The 14,391-nt window shown below is 41.3% G+C and overlaps 1 protein-coding gene across 1 annotated transcript in view; it reads right to left on the bottom strand.

The window, feature by feature from the left end:
- ssh2a (slingshot protein phosphatase 2a) overlaps positions 1–3,739 on the bottom strand; it is a 31,561-nt gene extending 27,822 nt beyond the window's left edge. Inside the window, exons 1-2 of the mRNA XM_082503227.1 lie at positions 3,525–3,739; positions 961–1,004 (exon numbers count right to left, since the gene is read on the bottom strand). Of these exons, the coding sequence (XP_082359353.1) occupies positions 961–1,004; positions 3,525–3,587 (107 nt within the window). The 5' untranslated portion in view covers positions 3,588–3,739. The remainder of the gene's footprint in view (positions 1–960; positions 1,005–3,524) is intronic.
- Positions 3,740–14,391: the final 10,652 nt, after the last annotated feature.

Raw genomic sequence — 14,391 nt, 5'->3', positions numbered from 1 at the left:
ACGCAGGGAGAACATTTGAAGTGAGTGCGGTATCTTTGCGTAGCCTTCCCCACAATGGAGAGAAAATGTCTGTGTTGAATGGCAGCTAGTAGCAAGCCAGACACAAACATAACAAAGTGCAAGCTTTCAGGCTCTCCTCGCTAAAGAGAATTTCATTTCAATTGTGAACAGGGCCTTGGCCCAGGTTGCAGGATAATGACAGAGCCACCCGAGTCATGGAAACAAAAAAACAATAACAGCTGTGACGTCCTCGTCTTTTATGAAGACACAGATGCACACGTCAAAAGCAAATCAGCTAGACCACAACCCTCGGGCAGAAAGCCTCAAATTAACCGCACCCTGCAATATGACAGGGACGGCCAAATATTGATATAAAGTTCTCACAAAGCCGCCATTTGTTTACGCCAAACAGAAAGGAACTATTTTTGCCATATCAAAACGCTCTGTGTTACACAATGTAAATATATAAGTAACTTCCAAATTTAGAATGAACGACTTGTTGTCTTAGCAGCTTACTGTTCGCTGTTTAAAGCAGAGGAAATTTGGCACTACAATGCAGGGACCGTGTGCGAGGAACATTTAGGAATAAACAGGAACACATTTTCATCCGATTCCAATTGATACATTTCCTTTGATTATGCTGTGACTAGAAAGATACAGCAACTTTTTCTAATGCTCTTACACATGGGAATTCTGGTCTTTGAATAGTGTTGCCTTAAAATAATGACAACAACAACAAAAACAATAATAATAATAATAATGTGACAGCTATATTAATGTCTTATAAACTGACAACATAAAATGTGCTTAAGCACTTAGAGGTAAAATTGAATAATACTGATGTACAGTCTCCCCCTAGTGGTCTGAGATGCAGTTTGCGTGGATCCTGCTAATGGCAGCATTTGAAAGTAAAGGGTTGTTTAAGGAAACAAGAAACATAAGACAGAGGGGTGGTCTCACCTCCTGAGATGGAAGCGACGGTCATCCTCGCCACTGCCCGACTCCTGCAGAGGCAAACAATATTGTTAAAGAAAGCAGAATATTTATTTAACTCTTTCATCACCTTTTTCTGACAAGAGATGCTTGTATTTCAGGAAGAACAAAGATTATTTCACAACCAATGGGAGTGCGTCACATTTTATTAACTGTACATTATAGGAGCACTACAGTGGGTGGCAGTGAGGGCTTCCATGTAAAGCTCTTCATCTATGACTTCACTCACAAGACAGGGCCACTACTTCAAGTGAGGCTCAGAGCAGAGACCAGGGATAAAGGCCGAAACACACTGAGTGACCATGCCCCCGATACTCCCCACACCCTCGGGTGCTCTCTTCCCAAAACGCATGCAGTCATCCTCCCCCACCACTGGAACCAGCACAGTTTGCCGCACGCACATGCACGTGTTTTTAATCCCAGCCTTTTTTCAGTAATCCCTCACAAACTGAGGGAACTTTCTCTTTGGCATCAATCTGTCAATCCTGGGCCACTACCCAGGCCAATACAGACATGCAGTGTGCACAGACACGCCCAGACCGAACGATAATAAGATGTTACTTCAAGATTGATAATGGAAGATGGTGACAGGCGGGTAAGAGAAGGAAGAGCAGGCGGCTGCAGGCCAGAGCATTGTCATTTTCTTCTTGGTGTCCACAACCACAGATGCGATTAAGCCTAAAGAAGCATCTGGCTGAATGGTGCTCTCTACATCAACAGCTTATCGGCCTGCCTCCAAGGCAAAAATATTGTTTCTTGGGTGAAAAAGGAGTGCGCAGATGCATACTGCACGTACACACACACCTCTGACACAATGGCTTGCTCAGCAGATTTCAAAGGCAAATGTGAAACCAGGGCTCCCACCGCAAAGCAAGCCCACATATTCCTGATTAGTGTAGACGCTGCGTATTTGTGTTTAAAACAACATAAGGTAAGAAGGAGGCTACGTGCGGATCTCTGTGGTTATCGTTCCTTTGCATGGATGTGTAGGGAGTGGTTGCATAGCCAATGAGAATTGGGAATTCATAGTGCTGCTAGGCAGATTACTGTGTACTGCCACAGTGGGGAGGCTATTCCCTGCTGGGATGTGTGGAAGTAATGCTTTCTGTATTACCACAGGGTCAATCTTAAACCTTTATTTGATCCTGTGTGGATCAGACGTTTAGAGGGCAAGCATACAGGGAAATATTCTAACTATTATGGTGCGGTGGCATCCAAGCTGCAAGCCTCATGGCTGCTGAGTTCCTTCATAGGAGTTTTATTGCCAGTTCTCTCCCCATACAATGCTGCCCCTTTTCTCAGGTTTCTGCCCTCTCAGCAGCACACATCTCACAAGAGTCCTCACAAGGCTACTTCCCATCAGAAGCAGGTCTCATGACAAGCAGCTGGTAGCCTCAGCCTGCGACTCTTTTGCTGCCTGGTCATAAATTCACTAACAGCAATAAGTCGTGTGAACCATCTGTTTGGTTCAGCAAAGGCTGGACTTTATTAGGGCGTCCAAACTCTGCCAAGCAGCATCCCATGCAAATGTTAGTAACCATTAATAATAAGCCTAAAGATGCTTTTAAATCATTTTGTCTTGATGACAAATTTCCCCACCAGCATCAGCACCGGGATGTTTACTGACCATATATTTACTCCTGATCTATTCAAAAGAGTTTGCACAGCTGTCCATGTGATTCTCCACCAGGCTGCACATTTTCTTCAATCGCATGTAAACTCTGCAACGCATTGTGATAATCAGAAGTCCTTGTCGGTATTTGTCTTCTTTTCTTTCTCAGAAAACAGCCTACCAGAGCAGTCAACATCTGTCCTCACAAACAGTACTTTGCACAAGGCATAGGTCTTATCTACTGCAGCCACGCCGTCACCCTGCACTCAAGCGCTTGAAGCCAGACGCTGGAAACCTCAGGCTTGTCAGAGGGGATAAGAGGACTGCCTTCCTGCCGGCTCTGACATGCCTGCCACACTAACCCGATTCCCGGCCCCTTACTGTCTGTCACTCTACTAACCAGTGATCCGTTGAAGCTGTCTTGTTCTCCGGACTGCAATCCTATCCTACGTTTTACACCACAGAATACACAAACATAATGATGACTTTTACAAACACTTCAAACTGATTAAAAAAAACATCTGTCTGTTTGTCTGTCTATCTATGTATGTATGTTGTGTTTTTGTAGTTCAGTTGATCTGAGACGACTTTGGGTTCTCCGGGAGGAAGTGAGTTAGCAAACATAAGCTCTACCTGCTAGCTTTGTTCCTGCTAGTTTCAAAGAAAGAAAAAAAAAACAACTTTTCACATTTAATATGAAGCTGGGATAGTGGCCTGTGTTTGGCTAAATAGCTTAAAACTCAAACCTCCATCTCTTCATCTCAAAGTAAGAGCTTCCTTTAGGCTTACAGTATGGGGCTAGCGGCTAGTAAAGTTAGCCACCCATGTAGGTTGAGTACAAACTGGGCTAACGGTAGGCTCACCGTGTCACACCAGCCGAAAGTGAGGCAAAACGTCAAACCAGTTTACAGATACTCACAGACACGCAGGGGCTGGAGGTAGTGCTCGGTGTCGGAGACCGCTGGACAGTAACCAGTGCCATCCCGACTGCAGCTGCTCAGACCTCGGTCACCTCGGAGAGTGAAACGACGGGATACCGGACATTATTTTGGGCAGACACTACAGTGCACCGTGCTCCCGAGGTTATTTCAACGGAGGTTGCTTAGTTGCACCGCTTGTGTCAAGTCGCAAACAATAATGAAAGTTTTGTAACATTTAGTTTTTCAAACGAAAAGTTGTATCCAGAAACTTATAGCAACTGAGGAAAAACAAACACAGCATTTGGCTATTTACTGGAGAGCCGACAGCTGAGGGTGCACTCCTAAGACGTCGAATTACTAATGTGATATTTTTTTGATAAGAGTATTTTTAGATACCAATTAATTCGCCCCTCTTCAAAGAGTCTAATTTTGTCTACTTTTATTTTGACAGGAGATTTCTAAATTTCCTACAGAGGCATGCCCAACATCTGTGCACTTTACACGTCAGCATCCCTCGCCGGTGCTATGCGCATGCGTCCTGTTAAACAGCTGTCAAACGGGCTACTGGCTGGTTGATAAATACACTTCAATTTATCCTAAGGTCACTAAAAAACGATAATTTACACTGAATTTAAAAAAAAAGTATAAATATGGTCAAGTTTAATATATTCACCTAAAATACAAATACTCTTACCTAATCAGTAGAGTTTAGTATCTAGTAAGGCATTGTATTGTCACATATTTAATCGTCTGTGCTCATCTGCTCCTATGGGTTCTGCTCCAGAGGACCTGACCTTACTCTCCGTGCTTACACAATTTTTCTCCTGTCACACTACATACCTCCTGCGAGAGAGAGTGCAAAACCGAGGGAGGCACATTTATGAAGGATGATGGTGAAAGGAGGGTGAGCTCAGAAAGACAGGTTACAGAAGGAGCACAGATGTGTGAGAAATTAAAACTAACATAAAGTGTCAGAAGATAACAGCTTCAGTGCTTCTTGGAATTGTTGTTACACATTTCTGAATTTCAGCAGAAGGATACCTGGGAACACAAATTTAGACAACCCATTCGGATTTTACTCACTCGCAGTGGATGTGCAGGCGTGGAGCAGGTGTTGGTATTAGACAGGGGGAGGCCTGGGTGGATGGGTAGCTGTGTGGGTGTGAAGCTGAGGTCTCTGTGAGGACAGGAGGCTCATTCGGATTCACTTCATTGCATTATTTGGGTCATCGCTTCCTCTACTTCACCCTCGTCTCATACTCCCCTCCTCTGTCCTTTCTCCTCCTTTCTTTTCCCCAATCATCCAATTATATTGACTTCAGAAGCACAGGAGAAAGAGACAAAAAAGGCCTTAAAATAACCAAGAAGCTTGGGGGGAAATGTGGTTGATGAGCAGAAAAGGAAATTAGTTAAAATGCTAAGAGGATGAAAGAAAATGGAAAGTGAATATAAAAAGCAGAGAAAACATAATTGAAATGATTGCAAATAAAGAAGTGACAAAGTGACTGATGACTTCTGCTTCTCACATCCCCCCATCTTCATAGTCAGCCCTGCAGTGTTGGGTGTAGCCCATTAGGCTTTACACATATTGTGTGTGTGTGTGTGTGTGTGTGTGTGTGTGTGTGTGTGTGTGTGTGTGTGTGTGTGTGTGTGTGTGAGAGAGAGACAGAGAGAGCAGCTGTGCATATAAATCTACCTCTATTTGTTTTCAGTTTTATGGCAATATCCTAGTTCAGTGTATTTGTTTGTGTGCACATGTGTCATTTGCCCTGAGAACAAATTCCCTGCAACCACAATTATGACAGCAAGGTAACTGAGAAAGCTGAAGACAGAATCACAGAAGGCAAAAGATGAGGAAACACGGGGGAAAAAACCCTTAAAACAGACCCTTCAGAGACAGGTTACACAACAGGCAAAGATGTTGAGAAAGTGAGTGTGCAGCAGCAAACAAGATTAGGATTAGAGGAGAGGATGATTCTACTTCAGGGACTTAGTGTAAAGATAAAGACAATGGGACTGAAGACACTCCTCCTTGTAATTAGGGTGCTGATCTCCAAGAGAGATTGGATGACAGATCAGTGTGTGTGTGTGTGTGTGTGTGTGTGTGTGTGTGTGTGTGTGTGTGTGTTTGTGCACAATAGGTTATGTGTGTGTGGTAGATTGTATGGATACTAAAGGGACAAAATGATGACACAATATAGATGATTTCTGCGTTCAATGTGAATTTTTACGTTATTACAAGTTTATGTTCTGTCTCATTCATTTAGATTTAAAAACACGTTTTTAAGTTGAGTTGATTACATGTACGTTTCCATGTCATTTTGTTACACAATTACAATGTTAAATGTTACATTTATTGGAATCTAGTCAAATGAAACTTACTTGATTAGTGTACATTCAGTTTTAACCAAGTATCTAAGTATCTAAGACCCCCAAGAATCTTTTTTCTTTCAATCTTTTGTTTCTTCTTTTTTGAGTGTGCATTGTATAGCTACACATTTTCTTCCACCATAAAGCCCCACACCCTCCTCTAGTGCAAGAGAGCCCATCTATCGCACCTCCATCCCTAATCCCAGTTCCTTTAAAAAAACAAACAACTAATGTCATGATACTTTTAAACCAACAGGGGGGGATATGACCCTATTAAAAACAGCGGACATACATAGTTGATCAAGAATTGCTCTTATAAAATAAAATTAAAACCTTTTTAATTTATTATTTATGTATTAATTTATTACAATGACAATTTTTAAATTAGAATTAAATTAGAGTGTGTATATATATATACATATATACATACATGTATATGCAAGACCTATTAGCAAGAGCAGGAGTCATAATGCATTCTTAAAAGTCAGATGAAAAAAATCTTTAATCATAAGCAACAGCATTTTATTAAAAACATTTAATGAACCTGGTCTTTGGGCTTTTGACATTTTGATGGAGCTTAGAGATCTTTTAGAGTCTGCCAATGCATCATTAAAGGAGGCCCAGACTGCTCACTTTGCAAACATAAGCTCCTTTTCAGAAAGAAATCCAAAGATTTTATGTGATGGTATTAATAATAATAAAACAACTCGCCCTTTCTCTCTGCCATGTCTAATAAGTTGTTTTTTGGGTTTTTTTGTTTTTGTTTTTTTTTGATAAGATAATGACTTGGCGCATGTGACATTCCAGTAGACCTCCATCTCACCTCCATCTCTTATTGTTCTGGATTACTTTCAACTGATCAGCTTTCAAGATTTGAGAGTGATGATCACTAGAACAAAGCAATCCTTCAGCCATCTGGATGTAATACCAGTCTTTATTACTACAGTTCTTGCCAGCTATTAGCCCTGCACTGTTAATTCTTCACTGTCTACGGACATGTCCATATATCAAAGTTGCTTTTTTTCGACACATCTGGATAGAGTTGTGTGCTTAGAACTTGCTGCTGCATTTAAATATATATAAATACTTTAAAACTCAGTCTGTGTTTTGAAAAAGACAATCCACAGAAACTGCTCTTATGATGGTTTCTTATGGGGGATCTTTCTGATAGCCTGTACTGAAACCTAGCTGGCCCTACTGGGTGGTGTTCCACAAGACTCTGTTTTGAGGCCCCTTTTGTTGCTTTCTAATGTATACTTACACCTCTATCTGATGTATTAGATAGGGGACATCCTAGGCTTTCCATTGATATCTCAAGTGTTTTAGCTCCAGAGAAGAAGAAAATCACAAAAAAGGTTCAATGGCAAGATTCTTTTTCCTCGGTTCTCTGGAGGATATCCAACTTATATGACATTGTTCTTTCAAATAATGTGATTTAATTTATCAAGGACTGATCATTACCTCAGATGATGACAAATAAATTAGTGCCTCTCTCTTTCAGCCACAATGTATTTTTGTTGCAAAGCACGTTGCTATCTTTGTCTTGAAAGGTGCCATATAAATGAAACATTTATTTACATTATACATCTCTCCAGTTTTGTTTTGTTTTTTCTGCCTTTTAAAGCCACCTATAGACATACCTACTTACACAGGTGTTTAGTTAGCACCAGGTCTGCTTTTATTCAATGCACTTTCATGAATTTCCCCTCCTCTTTTTGGTAATTTGTCAAATTTGTATGTTTTTTTCTTCTTAACTTTTTTTAAATTACTTTTAATTCCAGTGTTCCTTTATTTCCACTTTTCTCTGCTGTGGATTTTTGTGACAAACATGGTCCCTTTGTTGGATATATAAATAAATATTATTTCTTCAGCACATATAACAGTGGATAATAATTTTGAGAGTCTAAACTTTTTGATGGGGCTCTCTTTAGGAAACGTTCTTTTGTGAGAGAAAACATGTTACTACCACTCATTCCCAAGAAATGCATCTTGGTTATTTTTGTGCAATTATCCTGACACAATGACAAACATCTCTCTGACTCCCCTCCCACACTGGTACGTAGGAAACCAGTGCCAAACAATAGCTGCTCTTACCCCAGTCACATACTGACAAGTATTCATTCACCGTTCCAAATCACTGAATTTAGGTGTTCCAGTCTCTTCCATGGTCACGGGTCCAGCATGGTACTGTGATAGGAGCTACCTGTGCAACAAGTCCAGTTATAAAAAATCCTAACTACTAAATATTCCACAGTCAGTTGTGAGAGGAAGTGATTGGGATCAACAGCAACTCATCCACAAAGTGGGAGTCCACGGAAAATCACAGAGCGAGATCAGCAGATGCTGAGGCGCATGTTAGCCTTCTTGTTCATCATTGGTGTCTGACCTCACAAATATGCTTCTGGAAGAATGGAAAAAATCCCATAAACACATTCCCTATGTTAAGAATGTCTCTTAAGTTTATATCTGTGTAAAGCCAGACAAGCAAATACCTTTGGCAATATTTATTTATTTATTGCCAAGATATAATAATGTGGATATACAACCCATCGTTCATGCCAAGAAACAAGTGGATCATGTGTCTTTAAAACAAATGCATCATTCGGGTATGTTCTGACCTCTTCTGTGCCATCAGCAATTGCACCGTGGGTATGATGGCTTACACCAACTTGCCTGTCAAAAAGTTCACACAAACCTTAGTGATTGTTAACTCTCCTGCTTATGCTGCTGCTCATGACTCTAAAGCTTCCTGTGAGTCTGCAGTGTCATTAGTTTTTTTTTCTACACTCTCTGTCAGTCAAACCTTGAAGCAGCAGGTAAGCCTTCTGGGGTGAAACTCACCAAGACCTCAATTAGCCATGGTCGCATGAAGTGGGTGTTTTGAACCACACTTCTGAGCAGTGCTCTGAAACATCTGCATTTTGTAAGCTCAAAGCGTCAGTATCAAGCCTGCAATCCCTTACCAACCTTCCAGTGATTTCCTAGTGTTTGTTGCAGTCCTCATGTGTTGATTTCCTTGTGTATGATAGGACAGTTTCAAGTTCTTTGGACTCTGATCCTATGGATTTCTTCCATATACTTCTCCATGCAGAATAGCAGTGCAGGAGGAACACCTGATGTCCGTTGTAATACATGTAATGCATGCTAAAAATTTGAGTTTTCTTGTATAAGCTGGACAACTTTTATTTATATAGAGTCAATTCCCTGCTGCAGCCACCTCAGAGGCACTCAACATTAGGTAAAATGTTTTCCCATTCTGTTTAAGGCTATTTTGCATAATGGATGCATTTCAGAGAGTCTATTAAGCATCGCTTCCCCTGCTCGGTCTCTGTCTCCCTCATCTCCTAATCTATAATGAGAAGACAGATCAAGGACCTCTCGGTGTATCTTGGCAACAATTATATGAACTAAGCACACAGGAAAAGTGAGAAATGGAGAAAAGAGAGACAGATAGAGAAAGTGTGTCAGAGAGAGAGAGAGAGAGAAAGTGAAAGAGGGCCCACTGTGTGGAGATAAGATGGTATTCTCCATTCGTGCAAAATGAGTTCATTAGAGGAGGGAGAGACGGTCATTGCAGGGAATCAAGGTGTCTGTGTGATAAAGGGTGGGAGCGACAGATTGGAGGGAAAAAAAGAGTTTCATTTCCTGTTCTTCAGAGGCACCGACGGTATCGGAGAATCAGCGGAGAGGCTGCGTAAAAGAAGAAAAAACCGGAGAGACAGGGAGAGGACCGACCGAGTGTGTTAGAGAGGTAAATGCCAGGATTATTTGTCAGGGAAAAGAAGAGTCACCCTCTGAAAAAAAGATGACTGAGGGGAGAGTTGAAAGATATGTCAAATTCAGCTACTCTGTAAGAAGTGGAAAGCCACTGCGACTAAGCGTTAGGTTGCAAATCAAATCCTGTGAGGGAGTTCTCAAAGTGACAGCAGCCCAGACACAGAGCACTGGCCCAGGCTCGCTCGGCCCAAATTCATATAAGAAAGAGAAAAACAGGAAGATACGAGTGCTGGGAAAGAGATGAAATGAGCTGGAGGTCTTGATAGACACCTGATAGTGAGGGAGGCTGGCAGACAGGCGGCTCAGCAGATGCTGAGATGACAGGTACAGCGGGGTATGCTGGCTGTGCTGCGCTGTTTAATATAGATCTGCAGCGATAAGGTGAGACAAAGAACACAGGATGTGTCCATCAGCCGGGGCGGAGGGAGCTCAGAGGAAATTGCCACAATAAAGTGCACACCATCGCACATACAGGAGGAAAGCCTGGCGCGCAGCTTTTAGCATGTGGACCCACTACCAGGGAGGTGCAATTTTTTTTATTTTCTTTTTAAGTCAATTTTAAAGTTCATTTCAAGCTTGTCAGATGGAGCAGCTGATGTATGGAAAATGAGAAAAACTGCTTACCAAAATAATTTAAAAAAATTTATTTTCCATAGTATCAATACCAACGCTGATGCTGGTATCGGATCAATACTAGCTTCATAGGATCGATGGATTGTTTCCATCCTCTAAGTTCAGTATGAAGTCCACTGAACTGTGTTGAAGAAATTATTCTTTAGGAAGGAAAAAACAACATCAAACACGAACATTTACATCCCAGCTCTGAAAAATAACACTTTCAAAATACATGAAATGGTGTTTTGTTACATTTAGCAACAGGAATTGAAGTTCTTGTAGAGCACATATGCACATTAGCTTTAATTTGTATTCGCCAAAAGAACAAAAGAATAATGGTAAAGTGCAAACTTGACCAGGGCAGAAAAAAACACATTTGTTGCGAACACAACTTTGGCTCTTTGCAAGCACCTGGGCAGACAGGATGCTAATGCTAAGCTAACAAGCGCCCAGAGTGAATGCCGACCCCAGCCCGACAGCCAGACCGTGAACTTCAACATGTAACAAATGGAGTCAGGCTGCAGCCTCCATTTCTACTTGTTCATGTTTCTAAGGTAGGAACTGTAACCTCCGGTTCATGTTGTTAAACAGTAATTTTGAGACAATGTGTTCCAAGTCATTTTATGGAGAAATGCAAAATTAATGGAAAGAGCAGCGTCATGAATTACTTTTTTCTGGGAGTAATTCAGTAATTTAGTGCATTACCTTTAAGAAAAGTGTTCTGTGTAATAACCACCCCGGCACTGATCACAACAAAGAGGGGAAATACCTCCACAAACATTTGACCGCACATTAATATGCAAAAATGTCTTTGATATGCTGCTGTGGTGGCCAATGAGGACCCAATGAAAACTGATAATTGATAATTGGAAGTGAGAATCAGAATCACTAAATTCTTATCAGTCCATATCCGTTCAGTTTACAAATTAATGATCATTCATCTGATAAATCAGGAGACTCCGCTCCCTCCTATACAAGCTGCATTTATACTTTAAAAGCATTGGTATTGGCCTTGTATTTTACTTGAAGTTTACCAAAATTTTCAGAATCAAACAGAACTATTATACATTTATAGAACTGCTCATCTGATGCATATTCACAGCTCAGATGGGTGAGCTTCAGATCAACATCTCAGCATTGCAGGAATCATACGCACGCGTGTCTCCTCATATTCTATTGTTCATGTCAGTGTGTGTCTCTCTGTGAACACAAGACTGTTAGCTAATGCTGCTGATAGCAGATTTCAGTTACAGGATTAATCAGTGATGACAAGAAACTATTACCTTCTGTGTAATTGTACACACAGATGCACACAGTTTGATAGACAAACTCGGAATATCCTGACAGGTTGGGACAGCCCACGGCAACAGATGACTTGCAGAGGGCTTTGATGCTTATACCTTTAAGACTACATATCATTTTGCACAAAATATTACTACACTGTATCTGAGCTGTTACCCGAACAGACTGTCATCAGAGAGCGACACACAGAGGAATCTCATAAGATAATCAAATCTTTTATTTTTCTCAGCCTAGAGCACTTACATGTATTTTAGCACAGATACCCAAACTCTTCCAAGGAGTGGAGCCCCCTGCAAAGTCACCCCAATTATACACCAACAAAGACTGAAAAGTATGACTTTCTTGGAAGGCTTACCAGGAGAAGATATATCTGATATTCCCGTCTTGGTGTGGTTCCTGCATCATCTTAAAACACAAAACTCTCTTGTAGTACAAATGGTCAGAAGTTCAACTGTTTTCTTTATTAAGTTATACAATATAATAAATATATTATCAAGTTGGGTTTGCTGTTAACCCAATTTAATTTACTCATGATCGTTAATAGCATTAGCTGGCTTCTAGGCTAGTGCTAACTGAATGCTCAGACAACATCATTGGTCAGTTGCAAAGCTGATCTTGTGTTGGTGTTGTTTCTATATCAACATTGTTATAATGATATAGAAACAACACCAACACAGGGATATCAGGAGAAAGGCTTTTGTCTTTAAAAAGAAAGTGGCAGCATGGCCTAGGTTTTGAACAAACCACAAGATTTCTGGAACAATGTCCTCCTCTGTGGGTTCTCTGGGCTTATTTTTAAATTTGTGGTTGTTATTTGGTTTAATGTTAATTGGTCCAAGTGTTTCCTTTAGTTCCTGTGAGATTTCCAGCCTTGGACACAATTTCTTTGTGAAGTTACTCCCTTTGCTCTCCCTCCTGTGTCAAGTTGCTATTTTTATGTTAGATATTTCTATTTTAGTTGCCTCTGTTATACTTAGATGAGCATGTGCCGCTTGTGCTTTGTCTATCATTTTGTTCCCCGTCTCCTTACCTTGATTAAGTTCAGATGTGTTTTGTGGTCCTGGTGTTTCCAGTTTCTCAGATTGCCTCGTGTGGTATATCTACAGCCTTAGTCTTCCTTCAGTCTTTGTCAGAGTGTCTGTTAATATCTTCTTCTGTTGTGTTATGCTTCTGCCGATAAGTCTGATTTCTTTAGTTTGATTTATGTTCTGGAGTTTGAATTGTTTTTTTGAGCATGAGTTCTTAACTGTCACGGCCCACGCTGGCTACAGGTTTTGTTGTTGTTAGTTTTAGTTTTTTTTGTCTCTCCTCCTCCTCTCTGCCTGGGTGGAGCTCATTACGGGCTCTCACTCTTGGCCCACGCACCCCTGTGGATGGTGTCCACCTGCGGCTGATCTGGCTGATTTCCCCAGCTGCTATTTAAGGCAGTGGCACAGAGCAGCTCACCGCTGGAACGTCGAACCACCTGAGTTCGTGCTCGCGGCATATTCAAAGAAGAATCGCTTACACGTGTTTTATGTTGTGGAACTAACCTTGACCTTCTGTCTGTAGATTCTGGACCGAATCACCGGACCTGTCCAAGTGGGGCAGTGTGTGGAGTGTTGGAGCGAGTGCGGCTGAAGAGGAGTGCGTGTGTGCGGAGGAGCGGTGGCGGTGACTGAGTGGAAGAGGAAGCGTGTGTGTGGATTCCCCCCCCCCTTCTCTCCCTGGAGCCCTGGACCCCCTCCCAACTCACTGTACATATATTTTGCACTAAGGTGATCCCTATTGTAAATAAATCCCCTTTTTGTTTCCTTGAAAGAACTGTCTGCGCGTGGGTCCGTTCAGTAGCCATGACATTAACCTTATCTGTTCGCCCTTGACTGTCCCCTGGGTGACAGGACAAAAGTGGTGGTGGTATCTGGCACATACAGTGCTCAGCATAAATGAGTACACCCCAGTTATAGTCTTAGGAGAAAAGCCACACCTAAAACTACAAAATTCGAATTAACAGGCATTTAACTACAGGTGAGTCTCATGATTCATTGATGTGACTGAAGTGATGAGACAAAGATCACTGTTTTTGGAACTAATGGTTTTAAAACTGTATGGCATCATAAAGGTGAGGATTTTAAAGGGTATTTTAAAGCATGGTGCCTACAGTGAAACATGGTGGTGGCAGTGTCCTTATGTGGGGTTGCATGAGTGCTGCTGGCATTGGGAAGCTGCATTTCATCGATGGTATCATGAACTCAACAATGTGCTGCTCTATTCTGCAGAAGAAGATGCTGCCATCACTCTGTGCACTTGGTCATTGTGCACTTTTCCAACACGACAATGATCCAAAACACACATCTAAAGCTACTGTTGCATTTCTGAGGAAGAACAGGGTGAAGGTGATTGAATGGCCAAGTATGTCTCCTGATCTGACCTGTGGAGAATTCTGAAGCGAAAAATTGAGCATCACTCGCCATCCAGCATCCAGGCTCTAAAAGAGGTTATTCTGGAAGAATGGAAAAAGATAGATGTTGCAATATGTCACAACTTGTTCATTCCATGCCTAGAAGATTTGGTGCTGTCCTTAAAAAAACAAAACGGTGGTCATACAAAATACTAGATGTAGTAAAACTGAAGATTTTGTGATCTAAGTTATATTATTAACCTTAATTTCATGTTATGGAGTTAAACAAGTGTTCAATAAAACTCAGCCTTGTGAAATTTTTGGAAATTGTTTGTTTGTTTATTGAGCTACTGATTAAATTCATACTTTTTGAAGGGGGTGTACTCATTTATGCTGGGTACTGTATACAAAAATTTTAGAGA

The sequence above is a fragment of the Aulonocara stuartgranti genome (genome assembly GCF_965226115.1).
Source record: "Aulonocara stuartgranti genome assembly, chromosome: 14".
Classification (NCBI taxonomy): Eukaryota; Metazoa; Chordata; class Actinopteri; order Cichliformes; family Cichlidae; genus Aulonocara; species Aulonocara stuartgranti.
This window is presented reverse-complemented; position numbering and strand designations above follow the sequence as displayed.